A 16,097-nucleotide genomic window follows, 5' to 3' on the forward strand; every position below is an offset into this window, starting at 1 on the left:
GCTTCTCCTCCTGTGATCTTCGTGTTTATTTACAGTTTGACGCGTCATTGTTTTTGGTGAAACCTGTATCGAGCAGGTCTACCCTAGACATCAGTGATATGAATCATTAGTAATAGTCTTCAAGCTTTTGTCTTCAGTTTGAAATTTCATTTCTTTGTTAAAGTCTGTTAACGGTTCTGTTCACTGAAACTGCCCAAACTGACCGGTGATTTCCTGTGTACTCTGGACAAGACCGACAACTAATTGCTGTCCATGCCTGGATTAGCACTTGTCCTTTATTTCCATGTACACCAAACCACCAGATATTGAATCTCTTTGTGCTTCTGACCAAACAACTGTTTATCAGCTGTTCTAACTTCACACATTGTCATCCTTGAGGACGAGAGAGTAGGGGTAGATAAACACGTCATGTGATTAGCAGGTTTGGATTAGCAGGTTTGGAGCCAGTAACAGCCCATCAAGGCGAGGTAACACTAATTTAAATTACCCCCTCACACAACACACACATACACATGCATAATTTTGCATATTGCTGAGTTATTCTTAGTTATGGAAGTCATATTACTTGTATAAGTAAGTTACTATACATTCTAATGTAGATAAACATTCAAACCGTTTGTAACAAAAGTTTATTTCTTGTGATCTGTGCTATCATCACAAGTTTGTTGCATCTCTTTCACATGATGAGATCAGTTTGCTGACAAACACTGTGGGATCTCACATCACCGGTTTGTTGACCTTCTAACCGCCGAGACAACGATTATCGTTTTATTTCCTAATTAGTTTTCTTATTTACTTGTTAACACTTGTGTTTGTTTAAGGCTGATTGTAAGATTTCGTATCATGACATGTCACGACCAGTGTATAGTGTGTGTTGTGAGGGAAAGACTGTCATCGTGAAAAGATGTTGGCCAACTGTAACACTGTCGTGTGATCGTGGCGATATCATTGTATTTTTTGTTTATTTGCTATCTGCTGTTTGTTGTTAAATATATTTATATTGTCATTCTGGGCGAGACGCTCCTTGTAAAACGATTATCGTTTGACTTTGTTGAAACAATGAGCACGTGGTACCTGAGGGTGACATGACTGTTAAAACTATTTAAACTACTTTACAACAAGTCAGGGGAGAACAATCACAAGGTGTGACGTACAGCGGGATATTAGGTCGAGTCGGAAAGAGCTACGGTTCTGTTGTAACTCCTGAAATGTAAATAAATCATAATCAGGGTCCTGCAGACACACGACGACTTTTCTCTCCAGACCACGAACACGATGTCCACTCGTCACCCACACCACGTCACTGCGGGCCGTGGCCACGTCCTCGATGTCTTCATCCTTCATCACCTGCACTGGGATACCCGCTTCTTGAAGTCCTGTGACCACACCCAACTGATCACTAAAGTCATAACAGTACAACACCAGCACGTCTCTCCACTGTACACAGGGTGTTGTGCCGCCGCTGGTAGAGGTCAATGTTGTAGATGTTGTTGTGCTGCTCTCTGTCAACATGAATATAAACAATAGCATCATTTAACGATGACGTAAATTGACAGACACACGTCACTAACACACTGTCTTATTTACAAGACTTTCTCACCTGTTTATTATTTATCACACAGGTAAGTGTTTAACTGTAAACAACGTTACACTACACAATATCCACACCTACCAGTAACATCAACACGGAGACTGTGTAGGAAGCTGGCCACCTCACGACCGCACGTCACACAGTCACCTGACCTGTCACCTGAGTGACCCTGACCTCGGTGATACAGTCGTGTGACTGGCGGGCCGTCTGTGTGGTCGGGTACACCTCGCTTACTGTAGGGGTGGACATGATGGTGTTTAGTGATCATCTCGTCCTGCTCGACTTCCCTGACGACGGCCGGTGGAGAGCGGAGGGGTCTGGTTAAAGATTCCACTTGCCAGCCGGCTGGTGCGTCTCCATGGAAATAACTTGCCGCCCACAGATGGAGACGAGGAACTTGTGTCAGCAGCTTGTCACACAAAGTCTGGAAGTTTTTCATTCTGTATCTGTAACATAGGATGTAGCTACACCTGTTACATTGTGTATCATGTGTAATATCGTTGTCAATGATGTCATCAAGTAAGTGATGTTACAATAGTGACACGTGTTGCAACACAATCTGTGTAATAGCCGATGTCTCAAAACAAATCTATGTTGACAACACAACACCTTCATCAGGTGTCACAACTGTTGAGGTAACATCACCTGTTAAGCATCAAATAGTTTTAATCCAGTAAATACAGACAGCATCTACTTGTGTGGCTATCATCACATCACACGCTGTACAACTCACCTGTAACTCTCTACTTCATCAGCGATGACGTACAACGACCCTCCGCTCGCCGCCTGTGACAAGTCGTTGACGGCCTTCTCCACACCTTTATCGTCAAGAAGATGATACTGCAGGAGGTGAGGCTGACAAGGTGACACACCTGCTGACTGTAGTGTCTTTACTGTCTGCAGCAACAGGTGATACAACATGATGCACGCTGCACGACTCCCCCACCACGTACTGACAACGTAGACGTGGTGACCACACCGCAACAACTGTATGGCCATCAGCAGCAGCACCACAGTTTTACCTGTACCGGGCGGTCCGGTGACAAAGAGTGTGGGAGGCGCCGTGTGTAGCAGGTGAACTTGCTCCGGGAAGAGTGTGATTACAGCAGTATAGCACTCTCCTGTCCACCACACGGCCTGACCCAGGGTCTTGACACTCACACGTGGAGGACATGTGCATGGCACACTCACTGTTGTCGCCGGACCGCAGAACCTGCAACAAACAAATGTTCGAGACTTGAGCTCATCTTACTATTAAAATAAACTACTGTGACCAACCCTGTATACTGAGTGATTTATATTATTTACTACAAGTGGTTAGTTACATTCAGTAAAAACTTTTTCTGTCTTGACGTACTAACGTACTTCTCTTCAAACAAAACCAAAAAGTGAAAGTAGTGACTACATTCTGTCTCTCTCTCTCTCTGTCACTAACGGTCTACTGTCTACTAACAGTGGTAATTGTCGCGGTGAAGCATGAATTCTTCTCTCTAACTTTATTCTCTTCACCAATAAATACTCTCACCTCCGCAATCTAACACCAACCGGTTGTAATAAGTCTAATATTTACAATGAGCAGTTTATAAGTCACGTTAACAGGTCTGACAACTGACTGCATTCTTAGCGAGGCGCTGTTCTTCTGCGTATCAGCCCTAGGACCTAGTTTATTTTATTTTAGTTTAGTTTAGTTTACATATACCTCTATATGTATATATCTATCTATATATATATATCTATCTGTTATATATCTATATAATTACACTTGTGCCTGACACCTCACAGGTCAAGATACAACTACATGTGTCAACAACCACCTGTACGTCTACTATTGCGATGACGTCAACCATCTACAGACACCACAGGTGAGACAGTCACGTGTCGTTTTTCATGGCTTCTCCAGCCATTTCGATTTAAAACTCTGGAGAAAAATCAGTAACTGTCGCTGGCAAGATTATCACCACTTTCATTATTGTCTGACACTTTACTGACATCTAGTAGCTGCCGAGTATTCTTCGTCGCACTGTTCAAGAAAATTTCCACTTTCAGTACACAACTAAGATAAATAAGACTATAAATTATGTTAGATAAAGGCATTGTAATCACTTATCATCCCAATGTCCTATTGACAGGACGATGTGACATGACACGATATTACCTTTGTGTTTGTGTTTGGAATAAACTTTAGCAAAACGGACACGTGTACAGTGTACTGACATGACATTAGTCTCACAACGACTACAACAGTCAACTCACAGGCTCCTGGTATGTGGCCTGGTCACGTGTCTGCTTTGGTACAGAAGACAGAGGTCTGTAATTAACTGTCCTCCATACAGAACACTGGGAGACAAGGGGTTAATGAGTGACTGTAATCAACAGTAAATATTTAAGGTGGTGAGACAGACACTCACCAGGTGGCGGGAGACTAGTAGACAGACATCCTTGTATACTTGACTGTGTGACACTTGTTCAGTCTGTGTCTTGTGTCTTATAAACATGTGTGTTTACAGCGCGTACACAACAACAGCAACTTAATAAATAAACAACATAAACAACGGGTGAGTGGCTCAAAGCTCAAGAGTGTTTAGTGACGATAAAGGTGAGATGGAGGAGGTTGTGGGAGGATGTGATGACAGTAGACCTGACATCTTGTCATCTCAACATCAATGTCAGTCTTCCACTGACTGTCACCACACGTGCATTTGATATCACATGTTATTTACACGTCAACACTCGTACAGTGTTAGTTTATGTTGTGATACTCATTGTACACAGTGTATCTTACCGTGCTACTAGTGTCCTGTAGACGTGACGTGTCATGTGACTGTCAGGCCCAGACACAGCCACACGTCGCTGCCACCAGTCTCCGAGTTCCCTCAGCACGTGACTACTGACGTCACACGGTGTCTTGGGGTCAGACAACTGATCACAGCACAGACACACACCAGTGATGTCAGCGGGGTCTGATGTTCCGAGACATCGACACAGGTCCTGTAACAGAAGCAATTGATCTGAAGAGAAATGATCCAAGCAGGAAAAGTTTTTAGCGGACATATTTACTAGCAGAGACACACTTTATATCGTTATTTTACAAAGAGTGACTGAATCCTAAAATGCTTTTTTCTTTCTTACAAAGTGTCAGGAGGATGAATGGCGGTAAAGTTTGACCGTGAGTCGATAAGTTGTACAACACCTGTCTGAAGATGGTGAACCACGTATAAATACATATTACGATATTACAGTATCGACCACTTAGTTGCGTTGCACCGATATTGTTTGTATCATCATCATCATCATCATCATCATCATCATCATCATCATCATCATCATCATCATCATCATCTGTTTAAATTAGAATGAAATCGAACACACAATATGAATCAGTAAGCGATGTTAATAATCCTCACCTGAGTCAGCTCGGGGTCATTGTCGAGCACCTGTTGTAGCTGACTAACCGTCAAGTTAGGGAGTGCGATCGTCTTAGTGACACGTACACCGGGAGTGACGTCTGACGCCAGGTATGACACTGTGGTCCCCGCCCTGTCCAGCTGTTTGATGGCCTCCTGAAGATTGTTTTTAATCTCTGTGTTAGTTTTCTCTGTTCTTTCCTTTTCCGACATGTTGTGTTCATTTACGTTGCCATCAAAAGCTTTCACTTTACAGATGACAAGACCGTACTGTCGATGAATAAGAAGTACATCGATGTCCCCTGGTTTCCATTCCTGTCGCAGATCAGAGTGGTGTCTGATGGGTAGGGGAAGTCGTCTTGCCACGTCAGCATAATAAGAGTCACGCAGGTAGTCGTCAAACAGGAGCTGACTCACTCCAACCAGCACTTCTCTCTTCTCTTTAAACATTGTCTCCAGACATAGAAGGACTCTTTGCATGGCTGCATCATGTCGGACATCACTGTCCTTAACTGCAGTTGTCATCGTCTGGTTGGACTCATCTACCTGTGGAGATGACTGAAGGACGAGAACTTTCTGACCAGCAACAGACTCTTGTGTCGTCGGCACGCGGCTGACGTGTACAGGAGGCAGGAAGTAGACACTAGAGTCCAGATCAGGGAATGTCACCTCAACCCACTGCTCCCAGAATTCCTCTTCTTGCTTTCCTCGGGCTTCCAACTGTTGTAATGAAAAGACATCAGCAGCCTGTCTTGTATTATTCTGTATACAGATTTCAACAGGACTTGACTGCATTGAAGAGGATATTTGTGTTAGCATTCTCCTGCCACACCACGCTAAGTTGACCACATTTCTTAGATCAATAATAAACAACAATAAATGCAAACATTTGTAAAGCGTACACACACACACACACACACACCTAAGGAGCAGGGTCTTAGCTCTAAAAACAATGTAGAGACAAGGGCAACATACAAGGGACAGGAACACAAACAACACATGAACTACGAAAGAAGAAACAATAACACTGATGATAAATAAACACAAATACAGAAAACACAAAGAGGAACAAACAAAGGCGCCAGAGATTTCCTTTCCCTTTGTTTCCACGTATTTAAGTATTTATCTCGACATTGACTTTTTTAAGCAGGTAAGTAAGACTTTAAAGAAAGAAAATTTAAAAGAAAAGGAGCAAGAATTAATGACAGGAGGCTAACAAGTAATTAATCTCCATTAATGGCTTACATTTTGAAACAAAATATCCTGATAATATGCACGATGGATCTGAATTCCTCAGAAAGATCATCAGTATCCTTAATATCTGACTTTTTTTACCTTTATTGAAGCAGCCGTCTTGTGTCACGTGCATAGAAAATAAATGATACCCAGGATAATAACTCAACTCAAGTACCCGATTCTCTCTGTGTTGTGACTAACTCGTTGACCATTGCGCCACCGGGGTGTCAGTTGTGAGTAGTGTGTAGTGTGTGATGTAGACTCCATCATGGTGGCTCTATTTGACAGTAGGCAAGGACAGTCTCACACACTTAGCCCATGAATAGTAGTGAATATTGAATAGTCCTACATGAATAGTCATGAATAGTCCTACACGCAGTGTGGTCTTACGTGTGGATAGTTGCACGCGAGCTTCAACCATAAATGTGACCTACACGAGTCTTAAGTCAGAAATTTGAGATTTGCCAAATTGCATATTTTTAAAAAGTAGAAGTTCTGAACTTTCTATTGATACACAAGTTGTTTTTCTAGTCCTAACATCGAGTTATAAACGTTTGAAGTGTGACAGTACGGTGGCGGCCATTTTGAGAAAAGCGGGTTCAAAAGTTAGCATCAAGATGGCCGACAGGGTTTGTTTACTCCTAAACTTTTGGAGACAAATCTTTTGATTGCTTAATATTTTAATTTAATAAGTTGATCATACAGACTCTGGTCTTTCTGGCAAGGTATAACACGATGGGTTATGACTGGGAAACAGTATCGAAACAACGTTTGTATTTCGTTTTTGTTCTGCAGAAATCGGTACGGATCGCAGTAGGGTACCTCGATTAAAACGTATTTTAAGACGATTTCTAACTTTTAATTTAACATAGCAGTGTATTTTCTTGATAGTATATTAACCAATGAATCCATTTTTAAAGAAAAGTCAAACTGCACAAAGCTGACCCCTGTCACTTTTCGGGGCCTCGAACTCAAAACTGTTCCGTAGAACAAAGCTAATGATTGTCAAATCCTTTGTTGGTCTGCATCTTTTTAAAGAAGCATCGTCTCAGGACAGGAGATGATAGGGCAATGACTGTAGATGACATGAGCTCTGACAGGTAAACACTTGTAGCATCTAAATATAATTTTATTGCTGGTTGTCTCTGAGAGAGAAAGCTGTCATAATGACGATGTGGTTGTCTTCGGGTTTTGATCATTAAAGACTCAGCGACATTTTTTTATTTTTATTTTTTACTTCTTATATTTTTTGAATTACACTAACGGAGTCTGAAAAGCAAGACACGAAAAGAACCTTGCCATAGCGGCGAGTAACACACAGAATAGACTCAGATGATGTCCACTGATACACCAGGAGATGCTGGCCTCACTTACGATACACATCATTAGAGTTCAACCATCACGTGGTGTGTGACAATGGAAGGTCAAGTTTACAGTCACGAACCAAGTCACATGTCAGAGCAGGGAATGCATCCACCAGAATTTCCGTTAATATTTATCTCAATAATAAGTAAATATGTACAACAAAAATATTGATTTGTAATATTACTAAAATTTTAAATACATTTTCTATAGACCTTGAGTAAAACAAATGGCTCAGTATTTTCAATGCGTGATTGATTTGTCTGTCTCTGTTATAAATCAAACTTTTAATATCTTTTTTGATAAACAGGTATAAAAGCTAAATTGCTTCTTACTTCTTCCTTTGTTAAGACTGGTGATGAGCTGCTTTTGTTTTCTTCAGGTGACACCAGTGGGATTGCTTCAGAGCCAACGTCTCTTGTCGCTTTCTTTTCCAGCTCTTTCCTGTAACAAAATTATTATTTCAAATATTTTTTTTAATAATCCCATTTTCAGTAAGATCGACAGTTACATATACAGTATAAGTTTTTGTTAGACAATTGTCAGTGTTAACATGTTAGCCTTTGTGTAATATTTCTAAGAACTCCATCAAGAGATGGTGTAGACGCGCTACGTAACAATAAAATATTTATGTAGAATGACTGACAAGGAAATCCGTGCTCACAAAACCCTCATCCCTGTTTTATAATGTAATTTAGAAATATGTTTTGGCAGGAATGCATTTCAAAATTTCTTTTTATTTTTATTTTGTAGACTTCTTTCTTTTTTTTTTACATCTCTTCCTGAAACCACACACACAGAGCGTTAACAGGAATGTAACAAATGCCATTCTTTGTAGGACAAGAGGCTACTCTCTCTATTATGATACACGACGAGCAAAATGTCAGGTGGCGTGGGGTCAGAGGAATAGCAACGAGGGGCCACTGTAAGGGTAGAATGGGTTTTAATGACACACAGCCTCGGTCTGGAGAGCTCCACTTCTTGTCCATGGAAGATCAAACTAACAGTTCCAGCCATTGCAGGTCAGGGCGCTAGCCACAGAGTTAGGTGTACCTTGTACATGCCACACCTGTCAGTGCTGGCAGACGCAGGACGGAAACCTATAGAACTGATAATTCAGGTAAGCTAACAACCACTCCAAGACGCAGGATGCACCACCAGGTTCACCACCAGGTGCACTACCAGTTACAACACCAGTAAAACCACTGGTAACACCACCAGTAAAACCACCAGGTGCACCACCAGGTACACCCAGCTAAACAGATTCACTCACAGCCCAACAAACACAGATTGGGTCGCCTCACACCAAACCCACTACTCCATATTTATAAAACACAAAGGGAGCAAAAGCAAACATCCCAATATCTTATCCACACATCATCATGCAAACCAAAATGACTAGAATGAGGCTTAATGAAGACGACCTAACTACAGGAAGAATATATGCACGCGTGGTGCCAGCACCTCACATGTTGGAAATTAATGAAAAAATATCCAAGACCGAGGAAAAGGTAAAAGATAAACATAAACTGGCGTTAAACATTAATAGTTGACTTACACCACTCAAACCACAATTATACTGTGTTGTCATTAATAGTAACAATAGTGGCTAATCATCCAAACTCTAAACTGCTATAAACAAGCAATGAATATTCAATGAATGAATAAGACTGCTAGCCTATCATAATATATGTTTAAATATCTTCAAAATAAATAAAATAATAATAAAAAATTGGGTCTTTTCAATTATCCATAACCAGAGCAATAACCAAGGAGGGTAACTTAAATAAAGCAAAGATTTAAAGTCTTAAAAATGCATAACCTGTTCATGTCGAATTTATAAACACAAAAACAATAATAAAAAGATAAACTTTACATTTTAAGATAATAAACAGTGTACAAAATCGTTAAACTAAATAGAAGTCTAAAATATATGAGTAGAGAAACACAGGGGATATGCACACCATTACAGTTCACCACCATTGCAGACTTGACAGTTTATTAGACTCCAAGAACACTAGACAACAGCAAGAAAAGAGGGCACCGGTAAAAGTAAACAGACGAGTGACTTTCCTTCAACACCTTACTTATCCCCTTCCTCTTTATCACCCCTCCATCCTCCACTACCCCATTTTTCCCATATTCTCCCATACCCCCAGCCCCTCCCTTACAGTGCCACATCGCCTTAGGTGGAAACACTTTTGCTTTCCAAAAGAAGAATATTGGGAGAAACTGGTCACGACACTGAGACCACTCCGCCTGCCGGTCAGTCTGTGGACGACAGGGGACGCTACAAAATATTCTATTGCCTAGTAGGTCTAGAGTAAGTTATCTTTTCAAGTAATTAATTAGCTAAGGATTCAGGCACTGTACCGGCTGTAAATGTATTTAAACTAAAGTGATTACCAGTCATCTCACCTTTGTTTACATTTGAAAACCAGGAAGACGATGACTAACGACACAGGGATGAACACGAGTACAGCGATGGCTACAGTCAGAACTACGGCAGGTACATCTGAAAGTACAGAACACAATTCGTCTTCAGTGTTATAAACTCTGTGTATCAAGCTCTAAGGCAATAGAATGATAGACTGTGATCATCAACCTGTTTACTTACAAGCTACTTGTTTACTTTGATAACATTCGTGTTCAGCCAGTAGAGGCGCTGTAATAGGAAACAACAAATGTGAGGGTGGCCACAGTGTAGGTGTATCTACCTGGTATCAGGATAAAGTCACAGGACTTAAAGCCGTCCATGCTACAGCCTGTCACGTGACAAGCGTATGTGCCGGTGTGGTCACGTGACGCTCGCGGTACTCTGATGACGAGGCGATCTGTGACAAGGTTGCTGACCTCGTACCCCGGGGCTGTGGTGCACTTCAGCTGGTCCTTTAGCCAGGTGCAGGTGACAATGTCGACACCTGTAGACGAATACGTCAATCATACAACTTTTCTCGCTCAAACCTCGATGATACGGGGAATTGTCAGCCTAATGGTCACCATTCCGTAAACTGGAAGGTCAGTGTAAAAATCTGTGGGGGAAGCGATCACAGAACTGAGTGTCACTTTCTTTCACATAAATTGTTGGCTGTAGCTCAGGTTGAAATGATCCAAACAGGTTTTGTGACTGTATTTCACACAACTTCCCACAATGAGAGGGGAGAGAACTGAAAGTAGTAAAAGCTGCAATATCTGACGGACTGTGTGGAAGAAAGTTTTAGGTTTTCAATAAAATTAAACAACCTGCCCACCTCGACTCCAGATATACATGTAGAGAGAAAGACATGAGATGCCTCATTTTATCTGCTGCTCTATTTAAAGATACAGATTTGTTACGGAATTTATTGTAATTAGCTTTAAACTTTGTCACTGAGCAGTCCGTGTCATTGTGTTTTAACCCTTCATGACAGCTGGGTTGTTAAAGATGGAGAATGAGATCGAGAATGTGGCAGGAGGGCGGTAATGACAGAGTTAACTGTAGATGGCTGAAAGGTGGAATCTCGATTACAACTAACATTTTTGGAGGGAAATCAGACAGAAAATTCACTCAGACCAAACGAGGACGCACCTGACTCACGACAAGTAAATCCCATCTCGCGTGAATCTTGGTGTGGAGAGTAGCGGGGATTGTTGTATGTGGATATATATATATATCTGAATGTTATAACTTATAGGCAAGAGAGAAAGCCTTTTGAATGTCCTTAATAAGAGCTGTAGTAACGACAATTATAGTTAAGAGTATTAGTACAGTCTGAATTAAGTTACATGTTTTTATTGGGAGGTCTTACTGGAGCTATTCTCGACCGGGGATAGCTTTCTAAGACTATGTGATCCGCACATCGAAATAACAGGGCATCTCGCACATCTGTCGACTGGTATTAGCAAGTCATCGGCCACGTGTAATTACTGCGATCGGACCTCAACTCACTACTGTCTCGAGCTTAACAGCTCCTAACAGGACCAACACTTATCTAGCAGCCTCCCTCTACTGTCTGCGACCAAACAGTTACTGGCGATGAAGTGTTGTATACTCTGTGCTAGAGTGGGTCTAAGCACCTACTGAGTCAGTTGTGCTGGAGCCCTGACGATTCCCAGACAGACTCACAGCGGAGAATGTGAACAGCCTTGAACAGACCTCGGTTACAACCTCCCTCCTCAGAGCCCACTGCGAAGACAACGATTCTTGATCAAGACAAAGTAATAGGAGAGACAGACCGAGAAAGGTGTGCAGACGTGGTTCAGATGATCACAAAGAAAGGTCTACCTACTGCTGAACCATTGAGCTTCGTCCCACGCTGTACTCAAGAATGTGCTCAAAACATTTCAAAAAATATTGTTATCGAGACACTGATACAAAAAAGGCGAGTCTTGAACTTTCAGTAAAATGTATAAGTATTCTTCCTACAGCAGTGCCGACTATACAAAAGCAAAATTTCACTACGACTGCTGGTAAAAAGTTTAAACAAAAATCAAGCACCAAATAGACAACATCAACACCGTCTGGTCTACAAGTAACATCGTGACACACTCACAAACACATCAGCAGTCGCATCATTATCAAACCTTCTGTTAAAAACAACTGACAGTGTCAGGACACCATTGATGTGATTGTTACAGCTAAGGTAGAATTGAAGGAACAAACTTATGATGAGCTTAAACGGGATCACCTGCAAGCATCAGTAAGTAAACAATAGAATGAGGAAGAAAATGTGTTTACGATAAACATATATCAAATAATTGTGTTATATTTTTAATGGTAAAAACTTCAATATTAGAAGTCATTTGTAACTATAACATAAATATACAATGCTAGAAACTATCCATAAATTATAAAAAAAATTAGAGAAGTTTGTCTTAGACAAACATACATTGATATGTGTTTATATTTATTCATTTTAACAAAAGAAAATAAAATAACTGAAAGTCGCCGACTTAGTAACAGAGAATCAATAATAACACAAGATACACTGTGTTACGACTGTAGCGGTAACTTGGCTCGTTTAAAGATCTGAAAATCTGCGGTGTCACACTTTCCTGTACAAAGTCACTTCAGTCATCCGTTGAACAAAAGATAGAACACGTATACAGCGGCTCACACTGTAATATTTCTCAGTATTATTTCAATGTTCAACAACTCAACGTTATAACCACATAATCAGCGGACTGCCACACAGGCTACTTACATTCTCTTACTTCCAGAGTACTACTAACAACTCAGAAAAATCGAATAACGACCACCTAGGTCTACCCCAGCTTTTTATAGATCCCTTCTAAAAATGCTAAAAATGCAAAATAAAAAAAAATATTAAAAAATTAAGACGCAGTACGCCCTGACCTTGACATCGCCACTTCCGCCAAGGCCCCGTCAAACTAAAAATACTCAATTTCGTAACAGTGTCTTCCCGTCTTTTGTTACTATCATCTTTCCATTTTATTTCTCTAAGGTGATAAAGGCGCAGATGACAAATTCAAACGTTTTGAAAATTCTTCAGGCCAAGGTGGTAGAAAATTTATTTACTTAAACATGTTAGACTGCTATGTTATGTTAAACTAAATACGGTCTAGAAAGGCAAAAGAAGACAAAAACAACATTAAATTACAATGTTCTAGATCCTTCGTACGATAAAGAGCCTTAAAGAAAGAGACAAAGAGCATCCTCAATCAGCTCCCAAGTACAGAAAGGTGAACAGCGATTTTAGTTAGAAGATGAAGGCAACGAAGGAAACTTGAATCAAAGGGAAATAACACATTATAGGTGTGGGTAACACCATATGAGGTCGTCAGTGCCATACGGTGATATAAAAAAAAGCTTTTAGATCACTATCGCGAGGTCAGCCATCAAAGGCAGATGTAAACTGTAGCAGATACAACCTCCTGTCCAGAATAAAACACCTAAGTCCTCACTCCCAGAGACCGTTGTACACACACTGTATTCAGATGACAATTGTCTACACCTTCACTCTGTGGGACTCTGCGTGTTGTGCTTCTACGAGACCTCTTGTAGGTCTTTAAAGATGAGATATCTTATCGGTGTTACTTCAATGATTTCCAATGATTTCTCATGTCCAGGGCTCCTGTCACTAAAAGACTGCGGCATAACAAACGGAATCCAGTAGACCACTTGTAAGCAGGACTCCTAAAACATGTCATTCAATACCACTGGTCACGTGTAGAGACCTTTCATTGAACGTAAACATTATAACAGTGCAAAAAGTTTTATTATGCAGGTTAGTTATTAGTTCTTAGCTAATCAAAAACTCCTATGTAGTTAGATAAACACGCTCTTTGTACATTCTTGTTTTCTCTCTTTAAAGTCTTTATTTTATAGTTGAGTAGTATTTCAGTTATCTTTCCTTAGATCGAGGGCATGAAATAAAAAGGTTTCAACGATCTACGAAGAAAAGCGTTTAGGTGATACACTGCTCTTGTCCATCCTCATGTCACTGGCCTCAGTCATCTGTCACCTGTACACACTACTCACTGCTCCTGTTTGACTCCTGCCTTACTACAAATATTTACTACACACGACGAGATACTCTAGTTCTTGACTTTCCAGACATCGTATGTACAGAAGTGATTCAACTCAATGGTACCATTTTATCTGAGATGGAAATGACAGTCAGTGTATACAGTGCCCACAAACGAATAATAAATATTACTATTTGCAGCAATGTTAGCAACAATTAGTATTGCATTCTACATAGTTACACTTAGGGAAAGATCTTCAGAATTATTGACATAAGGACAGTTATATCTCTGGTGATGACATCCGTGCAGTCAAGCGTGGCCAGTAAGACCGCGACTTCACAAATAAACACTTTCATCAAACGAATGCCTCACCTTGACCAGTATGAACAGTTCACCAACTTTCTTTTCACAGTACAACAAGTCAACATTCAGCGATCGTGGCTTATACTGTTTGACATGGACAGACGTTCAGAAGTCACTGACAAGGAAGTTTGCTCCCTTAGAGACAACATAAACTTTCACCGTCGTCAACATGGTCACGTGACACCTTACACAGAGCTTATCGTGTCATTGTTGATATAACCTTTAACAACACGAGAATGGTTAAATCAGTTACTTCGTGAGATTCAGTACAAACAGTTGGATATTGTGAGTGCCGTATGTGGATTACAAAAATAGTTATTTAGTAAGACCTGCTGGTAATCAATGTTTGATACGCGGTGCATCAAACTGACCTAAACATTCATTAACGTAGAACTGTTTTAAATACATATTTTACACGATTCATTATTTTATAAAACTCTTTTCCTGCACTCGAATGCAATTTTCGTAATACTTTATGTACAGATGACTGCACCGACAAACCGTTGTGCACCCCTCAGCGGGTCAGTCGTGGTCACTAGCTATAGAGACTGGTTACACAGCAACCACAACAACCAGGTAAAAATACTGTTGGTGTTATTTGCTGCTTCCCGTCAGACACAAAAACATTTGCTCTGCCTGAAGTGAACATGCACTAGAAGCAGAAATATTAACGACAAATAGAAGTTATAGTTGATGACACTGACCTGTGATCTCTGCCTTTGAACATTGTAATTTTGTAACACTTTAATCAAAACACTAACGCTATCAACAATTATGCATTCACTAAGAGGCAAAATACTGACAGAGGGGGGAGGTAATATACATGCGCACGGAGGTGATTGATAAGAAGACCTAATGAAACATTGCCTGCCAACACGTTCCTCAGTAAATGGCGCGTCGTCCACCTGGTCGACCTCTGGTGCTGTTGTGTGTGAGTTTATCTTGACTGGGTACTTCAGTGTTTGATTGTTCACAATGCTGGTGACCCTTAGAGCCGCTTACTGTTTAAAGAGGAAATAGTTTGTAAGGAGTATGTCACTGTATGTTGTCCCACTGATACTTGAGACAGAATTCGATATGTTGAGGTGTGAGGTCGCTCGTCCCTAGAGACAGTGACTAGAGTATAATGTCTGTCTCCACGTGGAGACGTCAGTTGTCTTTTGTTTGTATGGTTGCTTTTTACTATTTAGGATAAGTTGTGAGTATGTATAATATATATATATTCATGAAACATTAGTCCCCAGAGACAGTTCATACAGTGACCATCAAGTAACAGTTTTCGTTGACTAAGAAGACGAGTGTCCCGTACAAATATTAAATTTTTTCTCTTTATTTTAACCATATGCCTCGTCCACTACCTATACAAGTAATTAACATAAATTAACATAGATTTACAGATACACGTTTGTTTCTATCCGTGTTTTAAATTTAAACCCACTTTTTGTACTATTTGTATTTGTGTATTATTATACGAAATATTATTTATCAACGGGGAGAGATGTTCAAGAAGTTCTAAAGAGTGTGACCACCCGTACAGGATACATGTCCTGTTGTAGGCTTGCTGGAGGTCTCTGTAGTTGGTCATAACAGGGGCTGAGGCCTACATGTGTGGATGGAAAGACCTCGGGATGGACTGTGTCTGTGGTTCTTAGTGGGTATCTGGCACAGTCGAC

At 40.6% G+C, this 16,097-nt stretch overlaps 1 protein-coding gene across 1 annotated transcript; it reads right to left on the reverse strand.

Moving 5' to 3' along the window:
- Window positions 1-978: 978 nt before the first annotated feature.
- LOC112574843 lies at window positions 979-1,964 on the reverse strand. The gene is made up of 2 exons (XM_025256163.1): window positions 1,673-1,964; window positions 979-1,502 (listed from the first exon to the last, which is right to left on the reverse strand). The coding sequence occupies exons 1-2, from the start codon at window positions 1,857-1,859 to the stop codon at window positions 1,123-1,125; spliced, it is 567 nt and encodes a 188-aa protein (XP_025111948.1). The 5' UTR covers window positions 1,860-1,964; the 3' UTR covers window positions 979-1,122.
- Between the last annotated feature and the right edge of the window lie 14,133 nt (window positions 1,965-16,097).

This window comes from Pomacea canaliculata, linkage group LG11 (assembly GCF_003073045.1).
Source record: "Pomacea canaliculata isolate SZHN2017 linkage group LG11, ASM307304v1, whole genome shotgun sequence".
Classification (NCBI taxonomy): domain Eukaryota; kingdom Metazoa; phylum Mollusca; class Gastropoda; order Architaenioglossa; family Ampullariidae; genus Pomacea; species Pomacea canaliculata.